Genomic DNA, 26,499 nt, shown 5'->3' with positions numbered 1-26,499 from the left:
CTCCAGCAAGTCTGGCATAACTCGAAAGCCTGAAATTTCTACATGCAGTGGGAGAATTTGATGCTTTAGATTTTTTGAAGCCCAAATGACCACCTAGCAAATTGAATATAACACCACCCTCTTATGGCAATAGTTACATTCAGCTTAAAAAATAAACTCTAAATCCTTTCACATGACAACACATGGGCATAAGAAGCTACTCTCAGGCAGGAATTCAAGTTACCCAAAATGAGAGCAAGACAGATGTTTGCATTGTCTAACTCCTTTCTGACTCCCTTGTGAAAAAAACAATCACTTGGAACCATTTACACATTAAAACACAATTTTCAATGGAAAACTGCTTGTAATTTCCTCCCCTATCTCCCAATATGCTCTTTGCTTACAACTGCAAAATCCCCGAAGTGAGACCATCCAGGGCTGGAAGATACTGCCAAGCAGGCAGAACCATAGCATTTTTAACACTGCAGAAGGCAGGCACCCTATGATTCAGCCGTATGAAACAAACAGGAATATTTCAAGGACATTGAAAGATCATCAGGCTTTCTAAAATTTTAAATGCTCTTCTCTTTTCAAGAGTATCTGAATGAGGCCACTCAGTTCATGGATTTACATACCAAAGAGACCCGACTATGACCTCTGCGGGCAGTGTGGAGGAGGAATTACTTACTTTCATTTTCTTCTTGAATTTGCATATTAACCATGTCAATGCAGTTCTGGATATCATTCCAGCTTAAATAATCTTGGCCTTGAGATGAAGCCTCTGACTTAATAGACAATAGTGTATCAGCATAACTATAAGAAGATATAAAATACATTAAGTGTATTTCATATGTAGGATAAAGTGCCAAAAAGAATTAGTCAGATGTATCATCCATCATTTAGTGACTAGTATTTTTTCCAATGACTGAATTTCAGACAAACTCAGCTCTTGCCAGAAATTATAGAGACATGCAAGCTGCCTGTTCTACACATGCGTTTCAGGATCTGAAAAAATGGCCCTGTAATTCAGAGAACTTTTCTTGGCTATATGGCATGAGAGCAATAAAAATGTTAACATACACATACGAACAACTTGCTGTATGGTGCAACAGACTAATGTGGGGAAAACTACGGTCAGCTTTTTGCTTTAGGAAACTCTTGTTGTCTTCTTGACTCTAATTCATCTACCGAGTTTTTGTCAGTAGTATCAGGTAGAAGCATCTCCTGCTACCTCCATAAAGAAGATGATGAGCAATGGGCAAGGGACTTAAAAAAAACCCCATTATGCCCCTTTTTCCACAACTCAAGAGCCTCCAAGCACAGGCTCTGAAGCCTATGTCTACTCTTCCTAGAAGGCTCTACAGATCAGATGAGCTGGAAACCTTCATAGTAGTGCAAATTCATCTGTACGTAAGCTAAATAATTTTTGTATTCCTGAATCAAACACAGAACTACTACAGTATGTCAGATAAAATGCATGTCTTCTATTTCCATCAGAAGCCTGAGGAATGAACGGCAGGCAGAGAAAAAATAATATGATAGATTCATCATTTCCTAATCTGATTTGTCCTTCCAGCATCTAGTAGTCTGTGTTTAAGTACTTCTGGAGCTTAATAACACTTTCATAGTTGCAAACAAGGCTACACTCCATTAATTTACCTGCTCTGTTTTAAAATCTTATGTATTACTGAGGAATTAGCCCCACTGTGCGTTTTGTCAGATGACAGCTTTTTAAAAAAATATTAAAATTTATGGTTGATAGGGTGCAATATTTTCTTTATTAAATTCTCAATTATCCCCAAACAACTAGAACTATTAGAAACTGGTAACTGATTCCACTAACCTTCTCCACAACATGCACAGTTTTGGAGACCTGTGACATATTTCCCCTGAATTCTCTCTCCCAGAAAACACATTCCCAGCAAGTCCATCTCTTCTGCTAGAAAGCCATTCAACAGCATTTCCCTCACTGAAGTTTTTCTAGCTCTACTGTGTCTCTTCTGGTATTGTGCAAGTCAAAGCTTCCTGCGATATTCAACATATGTTTGGCAGGACAGGTTTACATAAATGGCATAATAAAATTTTATTTAGTTGTGAGTCCAACTAATTCCTACTTCTTCATCTGTGTTGACTGACAGTGTAGTCTAAAGATTGGGTCAATAACGTCACCAGAAATTCTGCACTTGGGACACTTTGGGGCCATTTCTGCATATTTATAATGTTGCTTCTCGTGCTCACAAGCATTACACCTCACATTAGCAGAGGCAAAGTAGCGAATTAGTTTTGCTCCATTTTATGCCATTCTTCTCTCTCTGACCAAAACACTGGCCTCTTATTCCTAATCTGACTGCCTTCCTTCTGGCTTTGAGAGACTCAGCAAGGGCTATTCTCAGATTCACGTCTCCTGACAACCTAGTGAAGATCTTCAGCTGATGTGGTCCCTCTTGCCTACTAACGTCTTTCAGAGGCAAGTGGAGGCTTCCACCAGCTGTGCCAAGAGACAGGAGCTGGTCCATGCTGTTCCCATGTCCTCCCTTGCATGCTGGGGGCACAGGTCTCTCATGTTGCCTGATCTTTTATTGATAGACACGAGAGCAACTGCAGTAGCAGCACATCTGTGGTAAGTCAGACAAGTGACAGGGCAAGCAGCTGGCAGCCAAGTGGAGGCTGCAATGGAATGTTGAACGTACGTGTGTGCCCCAGTGTTGTATCCGCTTTTCCAGCAAGAGAAAAGGGCTTATCCGTGGCTCAAGTGATCTCCTGGACCCTGAGGCATTAAACACTACCTCACTCCACAGATCATCTTTCAGAATTAAAGAGTGGCTACTGATTAACAGTTCTCAGCTACAGCTGAGTTTCACATTTCAGTGCCTGCAAAATCTCTTGTCAGATCTTCATGTTTGCTTTCTGAGGATATTTTCCCTGCAACTCACACACCTATTAGCCTTCAAGGCTTACATTTAGATACAACTAGTACATCAGTTGTCATACTCTCCCTTATTAATTTAAAATACAGATGTTTATCTTGCAGCTCTTTCAACTTCACAGCCACAACACAGGACAGCCCACCCCAAAAAAAAGACTACTTTTTTTTTCAGAAGTTGCCAAGTCTCATCCAGACAAGACAAAATGAACCTTTACCGTTGCAAGTTTTCCTCTTCCAGATTATTGAAGCCAATGCATGGGTCTCTGAGATGATTTTTTATCATTAGGATGTCCTTATTTTCCAAGGTCTGGTTTAGCAGCACAACAGCTGACAACATTTCTACTGCAATAGATAGTTCATCATGTGCCAGGTAGTTCTGTAGGACAATAATGTACTGCAGTCAGGAAGCTAAATAAGCAGTGTAACAAATTTGAGTTACACACTCTAGATACCATCAAGGAGATGGGCTTGATATAAGAAGCCTGGAAAGTTTCCTAATCACAGACATGCCAGACTGGCAACAGTGGTGGTAGAGCTCAGTGGGTTTCTATGTCCCATCCAGTCTGCCTTTCCCTCTTTTGCCCCACAGTCTCATCTCTTCTGGTCCTACCCATGACAGGGAATTGCTTTTCTACTCAATATATAAACCAGAGTTAGTCCTCATTAAGGGCATGCAAAAATTAAAAAAAAGTCAGTTGATTTGTTGCAACACAAGAGCTCAGCCAGACTGAAGTATGGCAAGAAACAAACTGCAATTAAATATTGCCTTTTTCAACCAAAATTATTCATGCAATACATAACACCATGGCAAGAGAATTACATCTGATTTGACACAACAACATGCTATGTTTGTGCTCTTTCATGGTCTGACTACACAACATCAACGAGCAGGTTGTAAGCTTTTCACTCTTACCACAGCACTCTGTTGTTGGAGGTTGAACAGCTCAGTCTGATAGACAGCAGCAGCAAATGAGTGAACAACAGGCAGCTGTGCCTCGGGTTTCATCAGCACAACCAGTGTTTTACTAGGATCACAGTTACGAATTGCTGTATTGATATTGTCAACCGCTATAAGTTCTAAAGAACAGCAGGGAAAAAAGCTTATTAATTTTCATATGCTGTTTGCTCTTCGTGCCATGTACATGACAACTAGGTTATTACAAAGAATATAATTCACTGACATAAGAGAAAAAACGCCATGACTGCTGAATGTCGCAAAAACAGTCTCTGTTCAAAGGTATTGAGCAAATAATTGACTGGAGGACTTCAAAATTACTGGACTTTTAGAAATGAGAGACTGCTTATTGCACATCTAACACAAAACAAGGAGCTGACCCCACCCTAGGTCACTCCTGGGTGTGCTTGCAGCAGGTACTGCTGTGGATGTCAGCTCCAGCACCTCGGTCTTGCTTCACCCCAAACACTCCCTTCTTTCTGCACCTCCTCCTTTGGCAGGATCTAACTGAGCTAGCTAAAACAGGCCAGTACCTGAAGTACCAACAGCATTACTAGTGTCTTTTTCAGGAGGCCTGGTGGAAATCAGCCAAATGTATTAGAGGGGTGTGATTTTCTGCCAGAAAAGCAGTAGCCGAACTACTAATGGAAAACCACATGCTATGGTTACTAGAACTTCCTCTGCATCCCAACACCTGTTTGTTTTTCTGCCACTGTGGAAGATCAGTCCTTACCGGCACTGCCATCTAGAAATTAATCCCTTTGCCACAGCTCAGGTTTTAATTTAAACAGACCAGAACAGAGGGATATAAGGGTATGAGTGTAAACCTTTTCAGTACCCTGAATAACTTGTCTGTTTTGCTTTTTGCTGGACTGACTTTGTCAGGGGTTTGAAGCCCAGCAGAAAAATGCTGAAAAACACTTGCCACTTGGGCAGCTGCAGAAGTATTACAACATCCCTCAGTTTAGTCACTGCCACCATAATTACACACCTGGAGGAGCCATCTCTGAAAAAAAACAGGCCAGGACACACCCAGGAACGCACTGTACAAGGCACCACTCTGGTCTGGCAGAAAGGGAAGCAACCTTGAAGGTCAGAGCATATGTGGCAAATTGAAGAATAGTAATTATGCAAATGCCTTTTCCATCAATAAGCCCTACTCCTCTACCTTATCATATGGCTTTTTTTGTGTACTATTACCAGGGAACATTTTTATTTACCACTGACTGACCAAATCTGAGACAAGACTACTTGTGCAGAAGACACCATCCACAGCTTGTGTATACAGCAACACTCAGAGCTTATCATACAACACAAAGTCTTTGAAAACCCTTTAGCCATGCCCACCTAAAAAAAGCCCCTCACCTCTCATTTCATTTTCTCTGAAGCATAGTCATATGGGGCCACATTGTCCCTGAAGACTCTCTCTATTGGCTATTCCTAAAGTTAGAAACCAGGAAAGGCTCTCACAGCTACAGCATGCATGCATGCTTTTTAAAGGAAAAGAGTAAAGAGGAAAGGAGTCAAGGTCCACAAATGGTTTAGACTAGCTCTGCAGCCAACAACCAAGCTACTGACTTCTAGTTTTGAAACCCAGCATGCAAATTGCAAAACATATTTTATATTGCTCACAGTCCTATAACAAAAGCAACTTTTTTTCTTTTTCTTCTCAAGCCAAACGTAAGAACTAAGCTACTCTCCAGATTGCTGTTAATGCCTTTCACACCTCACATTTTCTTTTTCCTTTCCTTTATCAAGAGGTAACTCTTTCAGAGAAAGTACTCCTCACCGTGGCTAACTAATCTGAAACAGGCTAACATTTAAGGTATAAAGCCAAATTTATCTTCTGACTCAAGCTGACCTCAAAATACTGCCTTTAAGGCACATTACAAAAGCAAGCAGCCTGGATTTCAAAGCATTGAATACAGTACCAGAAACAAAATAGCCATGCCCAGATGCAGTATGAAATGACAGCAGATCAACCAAAGGTTAACTTCTTAGCAAAGAAGTTTCCAGTCAAAAGCAGCAAAACATGCACTGCAAATTTAGATCCCCTTTAACTATATTTTTTTACAAACTGTAACTTTTGTCGTGTGGCATTCTTAACAGACTAAGAATAGATTTAGGTACCTAAAAATTATCTAAAAGTGAGAGTGTGCCTAAAAGTGAGAATACTTTTTTCTGCAATGTGATTGAAAAATATTCCTCCATCTTAACTCTACAAGCATAGTCATTGCTCCCAAGTGAGTATTAAGACTGCACTGATAAATATTTTTCCAAGCCATCAAGCCATGCATTGCTTTCAATTCTTTGCCACTGTGCTTGCCAGTGGCTCAAACCAGTTATCCCAATAAGAGTACATCCAGCGCAGCACAGATTGGTGACTTGGCAATTGTGACACTGAGAAGAAAGATTATGAGAGTAAAATGCAACATATATGGTTTCAGTTTGAGAAACCTTGTTTATGTGAAAGGAATGAACTCAAATATCTTAACATAATTAATAATTAAATGGTGATGGTAAAGAGTATTAAAACAGTTACTCACTAAGCTTGTGAGCCTCAGCTTCTGCATTGGCAACACTAACTTCTTTCTGTATTTCACTTTTGTCGAGCATATTTGGAATGCCTGCTATCTAACAGATCAGAAAAACAAGGTTTAATTATGTTTTTGTTTGATGGGAGATAAGGGATAACGTCTGCTGATGGTACACTGGGATTTGATTATACTATCACCTGTGCCTCAAATACAAGGCTCACTAAACATTAATATTTTCCTTATGATTTTCATCTTGCTTAAAATAATAGATTTTCTCCTTAAAACCCAATTGGTATTTTAAATTAATGTTAATGATTCAATATTACTTTTATTTGTACTCAAATTATAACTCATTTTGGAAACAAAATATTAGGGGCTGCATGTTACAGCTTAGATTTTCTTCTTTTATCTTAGCAAATACAAGAATATCATGCTCTTCAGAGTAAATGCAGCTCTTTGGTGCTGATTAGTACAGCAATTATTCTCAAATCTTTATAAAACTTTTCATAAATGATGCTGAAAGGCAGAATAAAGACAATTTCTCTCTGGATTAAAACTAAACAGCTAAAAAAGTGCAAACTGACATGTAGTACCCGTTCAATTCAATTACCTGCATTTTCTGTTCTTTAAAATCACACAATTGCAATAGGTACCATGAGGAATTTTGCGGCAGAACATCGAGTAGGCTCAGAGCAGGACGGTTCAAACCTGCCATCAGTGCCCCTTCATCTTGCCGGTCAATAGCCTCATTCACTTGGACTAAAGCTATGTGAACTGAAATGAAAACAATGCCTATAAACAGAAAATATGGCTTCCATGGGGAAAAAAAAGTCCATTGCTGTCAGCATCTCACTTTTTGTAAAAGCCAGATAGGGTGGCAATCTCTGTCTAGCAGAAAAATATCTCTTTCATGTCCAATCCTACAAAGGGAGTCTCTGGCTCTATGTGAGCCTGTGTGGAAGCAGTTCAACCACAGCTAAACGAAAGTTTATGAATGAATTTTGGTTCTGTATAGAAGAGGGGGTCAAAATTTACAGTATTCTGCACACAAAAAAGAACGTAAAGAAACAGAGCAGGCAATAAATAATTTGATTCTGAACTGAGGAATCCTTACAGCAAAAATCACAAACAGAAATTAGCCCCTCCCCCCCCGAAGATTAGTAGAGCAGGAGTAGCATGACAAAAACAGTTGAAGACAGATATTAGCCACTTGTGCATATTTTACAAGTTTCCATAGGAATATTTTGTTTGTTCAGGTGGACTCAAGTTGTGTTCAGCTGGAATCTGGGAGGTCACGTATTGTGTGCATACTTCCACGAGGATCCAGAATAGCTTACTGTTTATTTTATTGATATTGCCTTGAATCTCAGCTTGTGTCAGCAACTCCTCATAGACATCTCTCTCTTCATCAGAAATTGTGCCATTCTAAGAAAACAAAATTTTTGCTCGTTCACACAAAACAGTTTGCAGAGCGAAAAGCTGTTAGCCAGTCATTAAAACTTCATCAGCTGAAGCATTTACTGAATGTTTTTGTAAGACAATTTGTTGACTAAGTGAACTGAGGAAATTAGCACTTTGTCACAGAGACCATTAGCTCTCATGTAAAAACACAGCAAATAATTTCACATTAAATATCTGTGGCAGAGATTATACTCAAAAAAATGATATTACTGTATTTACAACTTTTTAAGCAGTAAATTAAGAAAGGAAACTAGTATTTTTTACTATTTTGTCTTCTATTTAGTCTATATTTAACCTTTGGGCAAAGTGAAGCTGCATCATAGTCACAGTAATCATATTCTTATAAAATTTGCTTTTACCTTATTGCATTGCCATAATTTCTCTTAGTTATCTTAAAAGTGCAGGTTTCTTCTTAATTGTACTAATTTTAAAAATCAAGTTAATTTTTAAAACATTAATGCTGCAGCATGACAAGAAACATGAAAAATCACATGTACTAGGGGCACAAATAAAACACCACTACCTTGAGTCTTGCATTTGATTCTTTCTTCCTTTTAGCATCAAAGAGTTCATTCTGATAGTCCTGCGCCAGCTCCTCATCCACGTTGAGCAACATTGCATTTGGGTTCCTCAGAGTCACGATGGTTTGCTCAGCAACTCCCCTCTCAACAGCTTCGTTGATTGCTATTACAGCTGCATGCACTAAAATTGAAAGGACAGTCCTAAGCTTCAGGAAGCAAAAGAGTCAAAGCTGTCACTGTTTCTTTTAATTTATTTGAAAGGAGCATTGAATTTATGTTCAATAATTTACAGATTTCAACATTCCACTCCATGCTTCCTCTAGACCGCAGAACTTGGTGTTTACTCAAAGGTGGCACATCGCTGTCTGTTCCATGTTCACCCTTCCCCCAAACAGGGGTGTGCTGGTTTCAGCTGGGTTAGGGTTAATTTTCTTCTCAGTGGCTGACATGGGGCTGTGTTTTGGATTTGTGCTGAACACAGGATTGATAACACAGAGCTGTTTTTGTTATTGCTGAGCAGAGCTTGCACAGAGCCAAGACCTTTCCTGCTTTTGGTACTGCCACACTGGTGAGGGGACTGGGGGTGCTTGTGAGGTTGGGAGGAGACAGAGCCAGGAAAGGTGACCCAAACTGACCAAAGGGAGATTACAGACCATTTGGCACCAAGTATGAAGAGGGGGAAAGAAGCAGGAAAGGGGGGGACATTCGTGGTGATGTCATTTCTCTTCCCAAGTAACAATTTTGCATTATGGGGCCTGACTCTCTGGAGATGGCTGAACACCTGCCTGCTCATGGGAAGCACTGGATTAATTCCTTGGTTTGTTTTGCTTATGTGCACTGCCTTTGCTCTCCCTATTAAACTGTCTTTTTCTCAGCCCACGAGTTCTCCAGCTTTCACCCTTCCAACCATGCCTGGCTGGGGAGTGAGTGGCTTGATTGCTGACTGGGGTTAAACCATGACACGGTTAATATTTTACTGACAGAAAACAGTTACATTTTATCATTTGAGTCCAATTTTATTTAGAAGGTAATTACATGCAGGAATTTAAAGTATTTTTGGTAGTTTTTACCTTAAAGCTGTGTGTTTGTATCCATATGAAAGTACTGTCTAAACTGAGAAATGTTGCAGAAGAATAAGGAAATTGAAGCTCCATTAAACTTGTCCTCTGGAATAAGACATTTAAGACCCACCCCCAGGCAGGATGCAGACCTGCATATCACATTTAAGCCTTCCTGAGGTGGTTCTTTGCACATCAATATCTCCATGAACCCCTAGGCACATGAGATGCACTGATGTAATGGTCTCTTCTATCACCTGTAAAGCCACAGCAAAGCAGAGTTCAAACAGAGGCAAAACACACCCAGCAGGCTTTGCAGGGTCCTCAAAATGTTACTACACAGGAAAACAGAGTGCCACAGGACTCATCACAGACATTGATCAGCCTAAGCCTTTCCTTTGAGAAAAAAGGAGAACTTTGTCTAGTAAACAAATGGTTGACTTCAAGAATTTAAGAGTCATGGAAGCTCGTGTTTTTTCACACAGTAAATTTACATGAGTATACAAATCGAAACCACTTAAAGCTGAATTAAGAGTAGTTAAGTGTAGAGTAGTAGCTAACACATCCCTCCCAGTTACTTCCTGAACTTCCATTTGGCCCCAGGATCAGTCTAGATGAAGGACTTGCACTAGAGCTGCACTTTATCTGGACCTTGATGCCACAAAGAGACCCAATGGCTGTCTGGTGGCACATTAATCTCAAATATCTTACAGACTTTACTGTACAAAATGTAAAATTCCTGATAAATATCTATCTAGATAATATCCCAAAGGAGGAACATTGCAGCTCCCTATTTATCATCACAGCAGCTTGCCTAGGATTTACTTTCATGCCACCAAGGACATGTGTGAAGGGAAAACACAATGACCATCTTTCCTTACTTTGTCAATACTTACTTTCTACTTTGCCCTTCATGGTTCTGCTAAAATGGAGACAAGCATGCAGTAAAAAGGGGTTATTTGGATTAAGTTTAACTGAAGGTCTAAATATCTGACTCTGAAAAACTTCAGTTTCTCTCTATTTATGAAAGAAAGCAAATATGCTTCAAATTTGAGGCTGTAGGAAAGAAAGGAGTGCACAAATTTAGGGAAGTCAGACAACAGGTCAATATCACTGAACACTCAACAGAGGCAAATGAAGGATGAAGTGAAGCTATACACCCTCAGAACTTAGCACTGACTCCATGCCAGAAAGCTGTTCTAAAATTGCTTCACTCCAGCTCAGCACGAGACAAGCAGCTAGCATTGTGGAGGAGATACAAGCAGAGGAGCACACTGGTTTCATTGGCCATTAAACTTTGTGAAAAGACAAAGTTCACATTGAACACGAGGAAAGGTTTTCATTGAGGGGTTGGTAAGTCAGTGGAACAGGCTCCCTGGAGAAATGGTCACAGCATCAAGCCTGACAGAATTTAAGAAGCATCCGATCAATGGTCTCAGCTGTAGGATTTCATTTTTAGGTAATCCTGTAAGGATCAGGAATTTGGGCTCAATTGTCCTTATGGGTCCCTTCCCACCTGAGGCATTCTGTGGTTCATCCATATCCACTCCAAGGGACTAAGAAAACTGTCCTCAGATACATATATGATCCCAACATCCTCATATAACAGAACACATAGGAAGGATGGAGCTAGCAAAAAGCAGTCAAAAGATAGGCTCAAGAATCAAGCAGATATTTGTAGATGTAAACCCACCTACTAAGAGAAACAGTAAGAATTGGACATGAAAAAGCAGTCTGGAAGTATGGAATTACAGAGAGATTTCCTTGCAGAATAAGCTCTCTGTGAAAGCACTTCAGCTTACACTTTCCATGCTGATTTATATTATTGCTGGCAGCTGAGTAGGAGACATCACCAGTTGTTCCACTTTCATATCTCCTTCTGCATACTGCACTTCAGAAGAATGATGGTAGACCCCTTCCCTTTGGCAGGATCTCCATTATCTAACCTCACTGGTGTATGAGGGTTCCCATAGCAGATATTTCCTGTCTTGGGGCAGAGAATGTAATCTACAGCACAATCCTTGCTCAGAAGGACAGAAGCAGCATCAGGAAACCCTGCTTTTCTAAGACTGAAAACACTTCAGAAGTTAAAGGAGGCCCTACACACTATAGTAAGGCTTTCAGTGAAGGATGCTTGAACCATTTCATCTTCAGGGGACGAAGCTCCCTGAAAAAGTGCTTGGTAGTCACTAAATATCTAAAAATCTACTAAAAATCTCCTGCTACTTCAAAAGGCAGCATTTTAAGAGCTAGTTTTGGTGAAGCATACTCTTATTAAGAAGGCTTCAAAATATGCAACAAAGACAATGCAAATCAACATCAAGTGTCTTTTAAGTTAGGCTTTGAAAACTTCAGCACACTAAGTAATGCCATGAATCAGTTTGCAAGGTTGAATAAAGCAGCAAAGAAAAGAAAAAAGGGGTGATATAGATAAAAACACCCAGGCTTACACATGAATAGGCATGAGCAGCAGAAAAAAATATTTAATTCTGTTTTTGAACGGAAGCTCTTCAAGACAGACTCACAAGAACCCTGACTGTCCAGCAGGACCTCCCCTCCAGCAGGGTTCTACTATGCAATGGGTCACACACCAGTGGTCAGACAGATTGAAAGCTACCCATGGAGGCAAGTTCCAAATATACAACACCATATCTGAGAGAGCTATCTGTCTGGAGCAATGATTTATCCTCCCAGCAATCTGTTTGGGTGTTTTAGGAAAACTGCAAAAGGCAAAAAATAAAAAGAGGAGGCACAGAGAAGGCAGTGTGTTCCCATGGCCTCATATGGTGTACTCATATGGTGCAGACACACAGAGGTCAATTAATTATTCTAGAGGAGCACTACCTACCAAAACATTAAACACATTCAAAATGCTGTGAGAAATCTTTGCTTTCAATGGAGATACCAAAACACTCAGACTGCAAATTTTGAAGGGACCTTGTAACAATGAAGCAATGTGGTAGTGAAAAATTGTTTGCTTTTCTTTCTAGCTCTTAAGAGGTGGCAAACTAAGTGAATGAGAACAAGGAAATATTTACAGAACAAGAGTCACACTTACAGGCAGCTTCGTCCACTGACAATTCACTGGCCAGAATCCCACCAATTTTACTAAAAGATGGCATCTGTATACCATATTTCTCTAGCTCCTTTCGCATGTTGCTGATTTCTTCCTCTGTTGAGACAAAAAAAAAAAAAAAAAAAAAAAAAAAAAAAAAATAAATAAAATTATCAGAACCAAAGCATGACAATTTCCTATGAATAGCCATACCTACAAAAATGTTTTTCAAAGTGCTTCTGACCAGGGCTTCGGAGCCTTTTTCCTCCCCATTTTGACGGACACTAAGTTATGACAAGTATTCAATGAAAACTCCCACCCTCATATCCTTCTGAGAACAACAATCATTAAAAATAGCAGCCTCCCACCTGTTTAATTTGTATCAGTGTTTCTAACAATGTTGTCAGAGGAGAAAGGCCATAATAGAAAATATGTACAATGTTAGCAGATTCGCAGTGTAAAAAAAAAAACATTTAATGTATGATTAGATAAATATCTTTTTACCTGTGAAGTCTACTTTTCCCAGAAGGTCCTGGATCTGTGGAGCTAGTCCTAGTTTGAAGAGATATAAGCTACAAAGAAGAAAATTAGGCTTTAAAATTCTGCATGTGGTTGGGCTGTTTGCTTTCTGTACAAGAGAAAAGCACTTTTATGAAGCTTGTTCTTTAACACTTGACTTATATGCAAAAAGAAATTAAAATAAGCTGACACTACAGTTTTCTTTGAGCTGTATTTTTAAGTCTTACAGAAAGATAAATCTTTTATTTCCAAGAAGCATCTCTAAAAGAGAGGCACTGAGAGTGTATCTCAGGTCACAGGGTGTGTATAAACAAGTAGAAAACCTCAGTGAAAGATAGGTAAAGAAATGCAAAAGCTAGTCCTGGGGGAAAATAAAATTTTAGCACAGCTGGTATATTTGGATCTATGTTCTGATTTGACTTGCATTAATTATATCCCTGTAATTACTAACAGAACACATAAATCACTGACACCCTTGTTACTAAGGGTAGAGGAACAAGGACCTGTAAGTCATTCCAACACCATCTCAAAATACTTGTGTCATTAGCTATTTTACTTTTGGAAAAGAAAGTTGATTTAATGTACTACCCAGGAATTAATACCTTTATTTCAATATAGCATGAAAAATACTTTCACTCCTAGAGCTCTGGAATGCTATCTGAAAGAAAACAGCTGAATACATGCATATTTTCTCAGTAGCTTCCAAACACAAGGCATGTATTTATCTACAAAAGACTGATGTTTCTATAATTTATCAGTAAAATTCAATAAACAAGTGAGTCAAGTAAGAAAGAATAATAAAAAAAAGGTTTTTAAAGCAATACTCAAAAAACACATTCCTCCAAAAGGATTGTTTCTCACCTCTTTTCAAGCTTACTTCACCCCAACATCATTCATTGCAAATGTGTTTTGGGGTTTAGGGGTTTTGTTTCCAGAGAAGAGCATTTCCCTTTTGTGTTTTGTTGTAGAGGGGATTTTTTCCTACTAGCAAATCATGGCATGAGATTTCAAAGCACATATTTGTAGGTGTTGTATGTATTTAGGAGCACATGGAATCAGCATTTATCTTCCATGCTGCCACAGCTACTCCTCTGTCCTGCCCCCATCTGAATGAACACAACAAAGGATCTCAGGTGTGTCAACATGCCTTTACAGCCTCTCAAAATCATTGCTGATACCATTTTGATATTTCAAATCTGTCTAAAACCCAAACTAGCCTTTTCGGGGGGAAAGAACTCATAGATTCTACAAGACTATAGTAATGAACCAGGTTACTCTATTACCCTGGTCTGTCTTCCAGTCTTTCTGGGTAAAAAAGGATTCTGCTCCAAGTTTGAGACAGGGACACAATCCTGTGTGAAATGCTGGGTGTCATACAGACAGCTACGGAAATTAGCAGCTGACTGTGCTGACTCTTTCTTGGGTCACCACAATAAAAAGATACAAGAAGAAAGAGTGCTATGAACATGAAAGAATTTTTATTTTTTTTTTTGCTGCTCAGCACTTCCAGAAGGATGTTGAACCATGTGTGGTATTTCCTACACTCCTTTGTTTGGATAAACTTATTAACCACCAGATGGTGCTGGAAATGTTCTTCAAGTCTAGCAGAGAGCACAAAGACACAAAGCTTCTCTGAGCTAACATCTAATTTCACTTGAAACAGTTTGCTTAATGCTTTTGTCGTGTAACTTGAACCTCAGAAAACACACAAAGTCAAAAGCAGGGGGCCTTATGGTTAAGAAAAGTGAAGTCAAGGCATCAAGAGCAAGGGAAAAACAAAGGAGAAAGCAGTTCCTAGGTGAAGCTCCTTTCAATAGAAAACATCACCCACACAGAACTGCATCTCTTATCAGTCAGATGTTCCCAGGACTTGTTTTATGCTTAGGTCATGTATAACATGCTGGGGAAAAAAGATCTGAAAATAACATGTTTTTTCTTTTATAGCATGCTTGTTATTCTGCTGCTTCCTAGGAAAACAATGTTTTGAAGTTCTCCAGCTTCTAGAGGAATAGTTTGTCTAGGATATAGCAGTGGTCTACATTCGAAAACTAAATTTTTCAGGGGAAAAAATATCTCAAAGCACTGCTATATATGAAGAAGAATCACTGATAGCATCTTGATTTAAATGAAGCTGTTCTTAAACTCCTTTAGTGCAGGAACACTGCAAATCTACTTTCACAAAAAAAAGAAATGTTTCAAGTGATGGAACCTATACCTTTGTAATTTTTATGTTGGAACCAGAAGTTCCAGTTCTGGTCCTACCACTAATTTCTTCCTGGCTTTTGTCCCAGTCAATACTTTAAGTATTGGTGTTTCAGTGAGAGGAGAGCAAGAGGTAATTACATTCAACAGGAATATAATAAGAAATTTTTTGCCAAGTCATTTCTTCCTGGGCATAGCAGTGTTGTATTTGACAGCACAAGTCATCCCACATGCTTTAAGTGCGATGGTCTTAATTTCAGACTTGAATCAGGACAGATCCTAAAACTATATTTAAGTCATCATGCTTAGAGTTTCCTTCTATCTTCAAGGAGCAAAAGATCAGCAAAACAATAAACAGGCAAGCCTTCCTCTGCAAAATGTTATTATTTTAGATGTCAAATACACATTCCATATACAGCTCAGCATTTCTCTGGTGCCAATCACCTGGGAGCACTGCTGGCCAGGCAAAGTGCCCCATGCTTAATTCTGTTCTTTCCCAAACAGCTTTCAATGTAGCTTGGCTGCCACTCAACACTGAGATTGAAGTTTGATTTGAAAGACTTCTGCGAAGGACTTCTAGCATGCATTTTAGGGAAAGGTATGGAAATAAATAAAACTCAGTCATTGTTTCTTCTGCTCTTACATCCTGCACATGATGCAGGCACAGGGGCCTACAAACTCATGGTAAAACATCATAAATAAAAGCATTCCAGGCCTATTTTCCTTCAGTGTGGAATGATACATTTGATATAAAATCCATTTCCGAAATAATAGCACTAAAAATCCCCCCCAAAACATACTAAGTACAGAGTTAGAGCTTTGTGTTGATACGCATCAAGAAGAAGTAATTTAAGGAGGACAAACTTGGAAGTGAAAGCTGAGACAACACAAACTAATTCTGGCACTGCATAAATCCTGGGGCATGCCAATATGAAGAAAGGAAAATTTCTACCGTAAGTCAGTCAATGGCAAACCTCAGTTCAGGATAAGAGTTATTACCATTGCAATGATAAGGCAGATACTAAGAAGACATTTGATGATTTGTTGTTTATGTAGCATTGCAATCCACAATTAATAATGTCCTACGTACATGAGGGAGCAAACATTAGAAAAATTAAATGTATTATTACACCTCCTGCAAAATGTTTGAGCTGACCCATAACAGAGCTGGGCGACACACAGCCCACTGAGTCAGCCTGACCTGGGCTGAGGTTATAGCCCCACACATCCTCTTTAGGAAATCACTTCAAGCTTAGACCACACACTCGCTGTCAGAACAGACTGCACTACCAAGTTACAGGCAAGAATCACCCTCAAACAGTACTGGGGCCACTTCCCAGTTAATATTACACCAAGTACAATAATTTCAAAGGGCAACTCTTGTCAAAGATGGCAAAATATACTGGGTTGTCAACTATGAACACCTGGCATGTTAAGCAAACACGGTGAACTTTAGTGGCAAGTCCTGTTTATGGGGAGGAGTGCACATCCCAGAATGCAAGAGTGGGCACATCATTTCCAGGATTAGCCTTAAAAAGTTTCAATAAAGCATGAATTGAATAGTTTGTCTGATACACTTGGAGCAGCTGATGTGCCTTTGAACACCATTAGAAACAGAGAATTAAGTTTGAGGTGCAAGTTAATTATGTTCTCTGAAAGATTAGTGCCAAAGAAATATTGAAGGGGAAGGTGTCTATGTGCTGGAAATGAACTAGAAGAGCCACAGGAGGAGGGTGGAGCTGTGTGCCAACAGCACTGTCCCTCACACCAGGGACAGCACAGGGCAGATGTTTTTGTGCTAAACATCAACAAAATCCTTAAGGGGGAACAGGAAGAAATTTTAATCACTGCTTTCAGTGGTGAAGGCAAAGCCTTTCTGACTTTACATTAAAAATAGAGTTGCTCAGGATTTTGAAGTCTTTCAGAATTTATCAGTTTTTTTACATTAATTACCACAAAATACAGTAATTAATTGCTTCAGTTTGAGGACAGAAAGATGTCAGTTCATCATTATTTTCACTCTGATCAGCATGTCTGCTCCATGATTGTGCTAATTTTTTGTTAAATTTCTGTGAGTTAGTCTGATTTCTGCTGAAGTATGTATTTTGAAATTTTACATTCATTTTGCAAGGGGATGAACTATTGAGAGAGGGATGTGCATGCTAAATTCAGTAGTCCTTAATTTCTATTTTGAGAATTACTTGGCCAACAGACGTGACAATGTTCAACTTTTGTCTCCAGCTCAAAACTAATGAACTTGTAAATTCTGACAGATTTTGATATACTGGTTGTCCTACAGCCATTTCAAGACTTGCTCTCCTAACTTTGGCAGTTCCTACAACTTTTATCCCTGTCAGCAGTTACCTCAGAGCGTGAATGCAGTATATCATCCTAGGGATGTTTTTCCTATCATAGACATCCGTAGTCTCTGGATAAAAGATCTAGAAAGCAAAGAGCACACAGTTAAATAAGTAGACTTATTACTGAGCAGAAACATTTACTCTGCAGAACCATACCTTAAATTTCCGGAATTTCAGCTGTTACTTTTATACAGCTATGAGTCACACCTTTTCTGATGTTATTTTAACTTTATCAGTAGTTTTCATAAAGAAGAGCTTAATAAAGCATAAAAGCTACTTAATAAGAGGGGAAAAAAGGAAGATAAGCAGGCAGCATTTCAACAAGATTTTTAGAAAACGTCCTTTGGCATAAGCTCAGCCAGTAGTCCTTGTCCTCTACAGACACCCAAAACCTGGAATGCAGTTACAATTTGCAAAGCCTCATTACAAACCAAACCTATCAAGTATGGTTTAAAAATGCATAATTCTAATTGCCAGCACCCTTAACTTTGTGAATACATAATTTACAAAGAAAGATATTTAGAGAGAGGAATATTAAGCAATTTAGCCAAGAAGTCACATCATAAGTTCCAGTTCTGGTTCTACCACTAATTTGTTCCTGGCCTTGGTCCCAGTCACTAAACAGTGTTTCTCCACAAAAATATAATAAAAAGACTTAGTTAACCGTGAGAGTTGGCAGCATGCTTCCAGCCCAGGCTGGTCACTCGGGGCTGCACTGTCCCATGGTTAATAGGACCAGGCTGAGTAAGTCAGGAGCACAGTGCCCTCTTCATCATTTACTCAAAACAGCTTTGTGAGGGAGGATTGGGAAAGCTTTTGGCCATGACCATCCTCTGCAACAGAAACACAATCTTTCAGAGATGGGATGGCAGGGTGGAAACCAGCCAGCTGAACAAAGAGCTGTTTTTTTCAACAGGGGGAAAAAAAAAAAAGGCCTGACCTGGAAAGGGTAGGACCCCTTCCCGTCTCTTTGGCATTTCTGATGGCAGACATGAGTGACCTTTTTGGGTCATAGGAAATAGAACCTGAAAAGGTTTATATACCTGCAGTGAGTTTGCCTACAGTAGCTGACCATTTAGCCCTTCAAGCAGCTGCCTGAACTGTGCCTCCCACTGTGCCTCAGGCAGCAGGCACCCAGGCACCCTGGGGTGGGGAACTGCTCACCTCTGCCCATGTGTGGCTGCCAGAATGCACAAACAAGCAGCACAGGTGTTTGCACACAGCCCTTTCTTAAAGGATTGTCATCCAAAATAGACTCACTGGTACCCAGAAACAGCAGCAGAGGGGGGAGATGACAAGCGAAGACCGGCAAGGAGGAAGGTAAATGTAAGAGGTGACCCAAGAAAGCAGCTGGTGGAAGAGGAGCAGCAGCAGAGTCACGCAGATGCACTGAAGGGTGCAAGAACAGTCTGGAAACAGGGTAGAGGCAGAGAAACTGGGACGTACAGTAAGAGGAAGAGGCAGCAAGAGGCACGATGCGAAGAGGCAACCTAAAGGAAGCAAATATTTAAGTTTTCTGCTTTAAACCATGTTCCTCGCAGGTCCCCCAGAGACTGCATTAGCAGTAAGATATCAAGTGTTTGAGCTAGCTCAAACACTGCTAGTGTCCCTGCCTCAGCCCACACACACTGGCAGCAGCAGCACAGGACTGACACTCCCATTGCTTTCCCCATTACCTTCTCCTCAGACTTGTTTTTTGAATTACCCCTTCCCTGCAGACTTACTGTAAGGAACTGTTTATGCTCAAGCAGATTAAAGGGGATCTCAGTGAGCCAATGATTTGAGACACTTTCTTTGCTGAAATTTAAAGGCTTACCTTAGGCAGACCAATGGACTCCATTGCTCTTAACCACTGCACAGTGTTGTCAGTGTGCCGAAAATGAAGGCCAGACCTCTATTGGAAACATAGAAGATTATGAAAGTCACATGAAACAGATTCTCTACTTATTGATCCTCCTGTTGTTTCTCAGTTTTATATCCTGAAGTTAATTCACAGAATTTTCCCTTATTTGAACCCAGAGACCAAAGCGTAACAGCTTTAATTTTGCTAATGAAGCATCCTAACACATCAACAGCTCTACACTGAGTTCAGCTCATTCTTTCATATTACATGAGACAGATTTGCACCCATCAGGGTGGACTGTGATTGAAGTAGAAATTTATATAGTCCTTCAGTAAAGTCCTTCTTTGGCAGTAGAGGCTGCATGTCAAAGACAGGGAACCAAAACACAGAAGTAGTAGCACTGCTCAATGCTACCATGAAGAGCAGATTAGGAAGTCTTGGAACTCTTCGGTTCTACCTGAATACCTGACCCTCTCCTCCCTTAAAGTGTATGCAAACAGTGTAAGAATAAAGTGGGGAAGTATTTTTTATTTTATTTTCAATGTTATCTTTTAGGATAAAAGGAAAAAGGAATCACACAAGTTTTGGAGATTTTCAAGAGAAGCATTTAAATGTAACCAGAATTCTTAACCATAAATTTGTTCTGGCCCCTCTGCATGCTGAGATAATGAATTCCATAGTGGGACTACTGTGCATGAGTGTATATATTTCTGTATTATTGAGGTTCTTGGAGCTAGCAAAAGCCTGCAATAAGGAACAAGCTAAGCTCACTTACTGGTAGCTTGTTTTTTGCTTCTTGTTACTGACAAAATAAACACATAGATCTAATGAAGTGAATTTCAAATATGCTTGCATACAAAATGAAGGAAGCTTGAAATAGTTATCAAATTGCTTTTAACTTCTATTTCTAATGAGAAATAACTTTATAACTTGCAAAACTCATGTTCTCCTTGGAGCCAGAAGTGTAATTTGTGCAGATTTGAAAACTTGAAGCAACACCGAAACGTTTTTTCTGAAGGTAGAATATTTCTAACTTATCATACAGGCTTCTTACAGCTGTGCATCCTCCATCTAGTCTGTACAGCCTTAAAAGAAAGCTTAAAGAAAAAGCTTAAAAGAAAACACAACCGGCCATGCTTTGGAATCTTTAAGAGCTGGAAGACAAACATTACTGGGTTTTGTCATCCTGGTGAGAGAACTGAGAAAGTTATTACCTTGTAGCGTGCCTGCTCCACATCATAGATCTTTTTGTCTGACACCACATTAGGTGCAAAGAATTTTGCAAGCTTGGCAAGGTAAACACCATTTCTTAAGCCTTCTTCCAGTTCTGTAGTTGGGGGCAGCTCTTCGTCCAAGCAGACCTCCATCCATCTACAGAGACATTTGAGAAACATGGTTATTTGGGTTTTAGTATGACTTACAGCTTTTGTCTACAACTATCATACTTTAAATGCCATCACCAGAATGTAATTATAACAGAGAAGGACGAGGGCCAAGGAGAAAGTTCTCATATTCATTCACATGGCATACCAAAGTGGGTCATAGCTGTGACTGTAACCCGTCAATAAGCAAACAGCATGCTTTGAAGTATTCACACGCCAAGGAGTCTAACTCAATTTTTTTTAATGGTACTAGGCTTTTGAATAAACAGTAGTTTAAGCTGAACACTAGAAGAAAACATGGAATGCTGTGTATTATTGATGCTTGCATTTAAAAAACCTGTATGATATCTGTGCCAGTGCTGAACCTCGTGAGCATCAAGGACAGCAGTGTCCTGGGTGAGGCAGGTTCCTGTAGCCAATGTGCTGTGCCACACAACCTCACAGCAAAGCCCAGGCCAGTACAGAGCCCTCCTGCAGATTATCCTGCTCCTGCATGGGAGCTCTCTACTCTCACCCATGAAACTCAGTAGTGGTGCTAGAGGGATGAGGGAGGGTTTTGCAGGAAAGCCCAATGTAATTTACACATTTGAGGTCTGCCTGGCAGTAAGTAAGTTGAAACATGGCTTCTTGTTAATGACAGCAACTAAATCCTCCCAGGTGCTAAACTAGTTATGCATTTTAGACTTAAGACATGATAGACATGGTACTAGACAGAAAACTGTATCAATTGAATACATAAGCAGTTCAGAAGGCAAAAAACAGACATGAAACCATGTTATCCAGTATGTTTATCTTGAGCAGCCAAGAGAAATTGCTTCCAAAGAACTTCCAAGAAAGATTAGTGTCTTAATCACTGGACCAGAAGTTCCTTACATTGGTGGTCTAAGTGTTTTGGCCCTGTGATATTATTCTTATTTCCAGCAGCTAAATCACATTACAAGAGCTTTAAATCTGTTTAGTTCTTCATACTATTCTTTTTTTTTGTTTGCTTAGTCAAACTCCTATGCTTTTAGAACATTAATATCAATACAAATAAGAAAGTTGAAGGGCAAGAATAAAGTTGAAGACATTAGTTCACTTCGCTTACTGTCACTAAGACAGTGTCACTGTAAATGAGATAGCATTACAAATCTAAAATCACCTCCATAGGGATGACTTCAGAAACCAGAAATCTTGGATCCAGATTGAAAATGAGCCAGTGTTCACTCCACCACGTAGAAGAAGAAAGCTCACTACATCATTTTGTTTCACGTTAAAACTCTAGGCTAACCTTCTAATCCATTCCACTTTTGGATTTGTTACAGGACATACAAAAGTTGTTTCACTGAAGACTACCCAAATAGCTCTTTAGGAAACCAACACCCATAAATCTGACACAGTATCACACAAAACTGCACTAAGCGAGTGCCATTGGGAGAACTGTATCCTGCAGTATAATATCTGCTTTAGTGAGGAGAATCATATTCCTGACGAGTTTCCCAGCTTTATCCTGCACTGCATGATCGTGTGTTATGGGTCCATGCCAAGGGTCCCAAATGGCATTTTATAAACTAAATAGATTTATTCACCAAGGCATCACACCTGACTTCTCCAAAAAAGAAAAGTAAGAATATACAAAGAAAGTGTACTTCCAGGCAAATATGCTTTTTACCCGAGCCTGTTTGCTTTTCCTATAGAATCTATTTCCTATAAATAAATTTCCTAGTGTCTTCTAGACAAAGGATTGCACACATAAGCATCATGAGCTTGAACCACAGCAGGTATTCACCATGAGCCACAGCTGATTCTGCTGTTCAATGGACCATCTCCAGAGATATGAACTGTGTGCCTAGAGCAGAATTTTGTACCTTGCATTGGGATTCTTTACATGTCTAAGTCTCAGTTTTTCTGTGAAAGGGTTTTTCTAACATCCTATGTCCAGGGCACCAACAAGGTACTGCATTGGAACTGTTTTTGAAGAAGAGGCACACATATGCCCACCTAGAGTTTCTTTTCTTCTTTCCAGTACAAAAAATTACTACTTATATATAAAACTGAATCATTCTCTGAGCTCTAAATAAGATGCTAATCCAAAGTGAAAGCTAGTCCTCAGCTTTTCAAACCTCTTGTAATTCAACAACAGTAAAATTGTTGTGGGTTTTTTCCAGCATGGTGAAAAGCCTTTAAAATTAATCTGGAACCCTCCTGTTCTAATTAGGGAGGCTACCGTGTCTAACGAGTAAATGCAGTACCTTGAGGAACAAACAGGAAAAAGTATGAGGATGCAAAGAAAGCAGAAAGAAAAAAAGAGGTAATGTAGAATAAAACTCTTAAACCAACAAGTCCAGATAAGTATACAAGGAAATAAATGCCTTTTGAGAAGGAGAATGTTAATAAGTCAGTGAAAAAAAGAGGGGAAAAACTGGAGAGAACTAAATGGAGCAGACCTTTGCAGGGTGCAAAGTTTCTTTCTGTTTATAGCCAAAACTCTATAAGTTATGAGTTAGAAAGTTACTCTAGGAAAAAAGAGGGGTCTGCAATAGGGCAACAAACAGTATTTGGTAATCAGTGTCCAGGACTGAGAACACAGCTACAGCTCTATTACATATAAGATATGTTTTACCAATGTCTGGAAGTTGCAGAACTTAGTTACAACAAGATCTAGTGTGAAAGGATTTACTGTGTTTTGCACATGTTTAATCAGAGAAAGGAAAAACCCCAGGATTTTAATTAAATCCTGCTAGTATACAAACAACTTTGCAATTTAGTTATGCAAACAGCTGGAAGGTGCTATAAGCATTCTGCAGAGTGTTCTCTTCTCCAGGCTGAGCAACTCCAGCTCTCTCGCCTGTCCCCACAGAAGAGGTGGTCCAGCTTCCATGAATTTTGTAACCCTCTTCTGGGACCTGCTGGACTAAGTCACATCTTTCCTGTGCAGGGACCCCAGAGCTGATGCAGCCCTGCAGGTGGGCTCTCAGCAGAGCAGAGGGGCAGAATTCCCTCCCTGGCCCTGCTGCCCACGCTGCTCTGGATGCAGCCCAGGACACGTTTGGCTCTCTGGGCTGGGAGTGCCCATGGCTGGGTCATGGTGAGCTTCCTGTCATCCAGCATATCTATAGCACTTTTCTCCCCAATGCTTCCTGCAGTTGCAGTTTTGTTCCCTTTACACTGATTCAGTTAAAAGGCAATTGTGGTTTTAAACAGAAAGAACCATTACTCCCAACCTTGTGAGGTTCTTCTTTTTAGGACACAGTTTGGTGAGTTTATGAAGGTTATTATATGACATGATACAGTCAGCAGGAGTAGACTGGACTGAGAAAACCAGAAATGCTTCTACTTTCGTTAAGTGAAACAGAGAATATCCATGTAAAAGTAATGATTTATAGATAGCTTTGAAGCAATTTATTTTGCTTCAAGGCTAAAGAAGCAGCATTGCTTTTGACTCACCCACTGTTTTCCTGAGCACATAGAACTGCATCATCAGCATCACTTTCAAATCTGTTGCAGAAACTGCTGCCCAAAAAAAGTTTTTAATATCATGGTACATATGATGAGGGGCCTATAACTCAATCTTAAACAGTATATTTTCCTTCAGAATGAAGCTTGTAGACTAAGGCTATTACAGCTATCAAATGTGCACATTCAGTTCTACCTTCCTTTTTTAACCATATCATCCCATAACTGTACTTTCAACAACCTCAACTTACCGACTGAGGTAGGCCACAAAGAATGGACACAATGGTGAATATGATGCCTTATTTGGTCACTCATTTAAGCTAAACCCAAACCCTGCTCCATGGTGGAGGGACGAAAGTCAGACTCAGGAAGCAGAGTAAAGCATATAGCATCACTAAAGTTCTGAGTAGTACCATCAAAAATTAACAATCATTTGAACAGTCCTACAGAGTTATATGTCTGCCAGTTATATGCCGGTTATAGTCTTACTGTTTGGATAAAACATGCATAAGAAGGTATTTTCCTAAAGATAGGTACTTGGGAATGCGTAAGTACAGTCCACTTTGATTTTCAGAGTACTGCAGTACTTGCCAACCCAGAAACAAAGGACTTGCCTTAGACAAAAAAGCAAACCTATCAATGAAAATAAATCTCCAAAACTTCAGCTCCAATACATAGCACTAGAGAGACACTAGGAGTGGGTATTGAGGTACAATTCCCTTTTGCTTTGCTCAGTTTTAACTCTTGACAATCCAGCAGAGCTGTTCAGCAGTGAATTTCCAGCGAGACAACAATGATGACTTCTACGCCAGACTGAAGAGCAGCAAACAGCAAGCCACTCACCAGGAGAGTCAGTTTCCACATTTGACCATGTACTGGAACAAATTGCCCAGAGAGGTCGTGAAGCCTCTCTCACTGAAGGTATTCTAGGACTGGCTGGACTTGATACGGTACAGTGTACTCTGGGATGACCCTGCCTGAGCAGGGAAGTTGGACCAGATGACTGACTGTGGTCCCTCCCAGCTTTAACCATTCCATCAGTGAGTGAAAACAGCAGCAGTAAAAATAGCTTAGACTGCATTTCAAAACAAAATCCCCCTGCTGAATCTCATTCAAGGCAAGGTTAAGGGAACTGGAAGCAGCAGTGCTGCGCTATGAACTCAGCCAGTTATGAAGTTGTCAGTGACAGCCTGTGTGGTCAGCAAAGCACACACACTGGTCAAGAGACTGGAAATGCTGGAGTCAATGTTTAGCAGAGAAAAGAGGATATGTTGTACAACCCACCCAAAGCCCATCACATTCAGCACACAATTGTGCAAGTCAAATTTATACTTTTGCTGCCCTGCCCTTTCAGATTTACGCCACAACATGTGGATCCAAAGGCATCAGGTTTGTACCTTGTGGGAAGCAGACCTTCAAAAAAGAAAAGATGGGACTCCAGAGCTTGAAACACTGCATGCTGCTGTGGAAAATGTGTAGTGAATGCAAACAAAAGTTACCACTCGCTTATTACCTCCCTTGTTCACAACTACAGCCTTTCAACCTAGTTCAGCACAAGTGAGACAGAGGCCTAGAGAGTACAGTGTGGCTAATTTGTTCCAAAGAAAAAAATCTTTTTGCTAGAATATAGTAGTAAGCACAATCAGACCCAAAGCAAAATGTTAAATTCTATCTTTAAATGTTCGTGAAGTGGTGGAAGTGGTTTAAGTCAAAACTTTGACTTGGAGATATTCAAAAATATTCAACTGTCTGAAATTCAGTTCTGAAGTAATAATTTAAAATTCCACACTCTTATGTCTCTAGTTTCTGAATCTACAGATTTGTTAAGAAATCTCAGCTCTTAAATTTTAATTTGCTTAAAAAAATAAAATTCTCTTTTAGCTGCCAACATTCCCTTAAATATTGTTTTATAAAGGAGGGTGACAGCAGCCAAAGCAACCTGGGTATGTTCCTTGGCTGACTAGTGGGGTGGTGGTAATGTTGATTTGTTTATAAGGAAAACCTGTATGTTAACTTTGGAATTTGTTCTCATTATACTGCAAGCTTTAATATGATACATCTCCTAAACCAGAAAACTTAGAAAAAGTTTTTTTCACAAACAACCACAGGCTACTTCCAGAGGAAAAGCAAGTAAAGCTTCCAGCCATTCCATGAAAATAGGATGTGTGAATACCATCACAGCAGAAACTAAGTTGTACAAAAAAGTGCACAGCTTTGGAGGCTTGACTTTGAGGCTGTGGAGAGTAGAGTGGGTAGCTAAAAACTG

At 39.7% G+C, this 26,499-nt stretch overlaps 1 protein-coding gene across 9 annotated transcripts in view; it reads right to left on the bottom strand.

The window, feature by feature from the left end:
• IQGAP2 (IQ motif containing GTPase activating protein 2) overlaps positions 1–26,499 on the bottom strand; it is a 124,970-nt gene that overhangs the window by 39,380 nt on the left and 59,091 nt on the right. The window contains exons 3-14 of one of the 9 annotated variants that reach the window (XM_086869186.1): positions 20,631–20,787; positions 19,390–19,467; positions 17,578–17,654; positions 12,997–13,064; positions 12,496–12,609; positions 8,382–8,560; positions 7,735–7,822; positions 7,008–7,171; positions 6,407–6,494; positions 3,819–3,982; positions 3,121–3,281; positions 668–792 (exon numbers count right to left, since the gene is read on the bottom strand). In XM_086869186.1, coding sequence (XP_086725312.1) covers positions 668–792; positions 3,121–3,281; positions 3,819–3,982; positions 6,407–6,494; positions 7,008–7,171; positions 7,735–7,822; positions 8,382–8,560; positions 12,496–12,609; positions 12,997–13,064; positions 17,578–17,654; positions 19,390–19,467; positions 20,631–20,787 — 1,463 coding nt within the window. Of the gene's footprint in view, positions 1–667; positions 793–3,120; positions 3,282–3,818; positions 3,983–5,225; positions 5,351–6,406; positions 6,495–7,007; positions 7,172–7,734; positions 7,823–8,378; positions 8,561–12,495; positions 12,610–12,996; positions 13,065–17,577; positions 17,655–19,389; positions 19,468–20,630; positions 20,788–26,499 lie in introns of those variants that run through there. The other 8 variants (XM_086869185.1, XM_086869188.1, XM_086869187.1 and 5 more) reach the window with 8 other exon arrangements.

The sequence above is a fragment of the Cyanistes caeruleus genome, chromosome Z (genome assembly GCF_971803275.1).
Source record: "Cyanistes caeruleus chromosome Z, bCyaCae1.hap1.1, whole genome shotgun sequence".
Classification (NCBI taxonomy): domain Eukaryota; kingdom Metazoa; phylum Chordata; class Aves; order Passeriformes; family Paridae; genus Cyanistes; species Cyanistes caeruleus.
The sequence above is the reverse complement of the archived record's forward strand: the minus strand, read 5'-3'. Positions and strand labels throughout refer to the sequence as shown.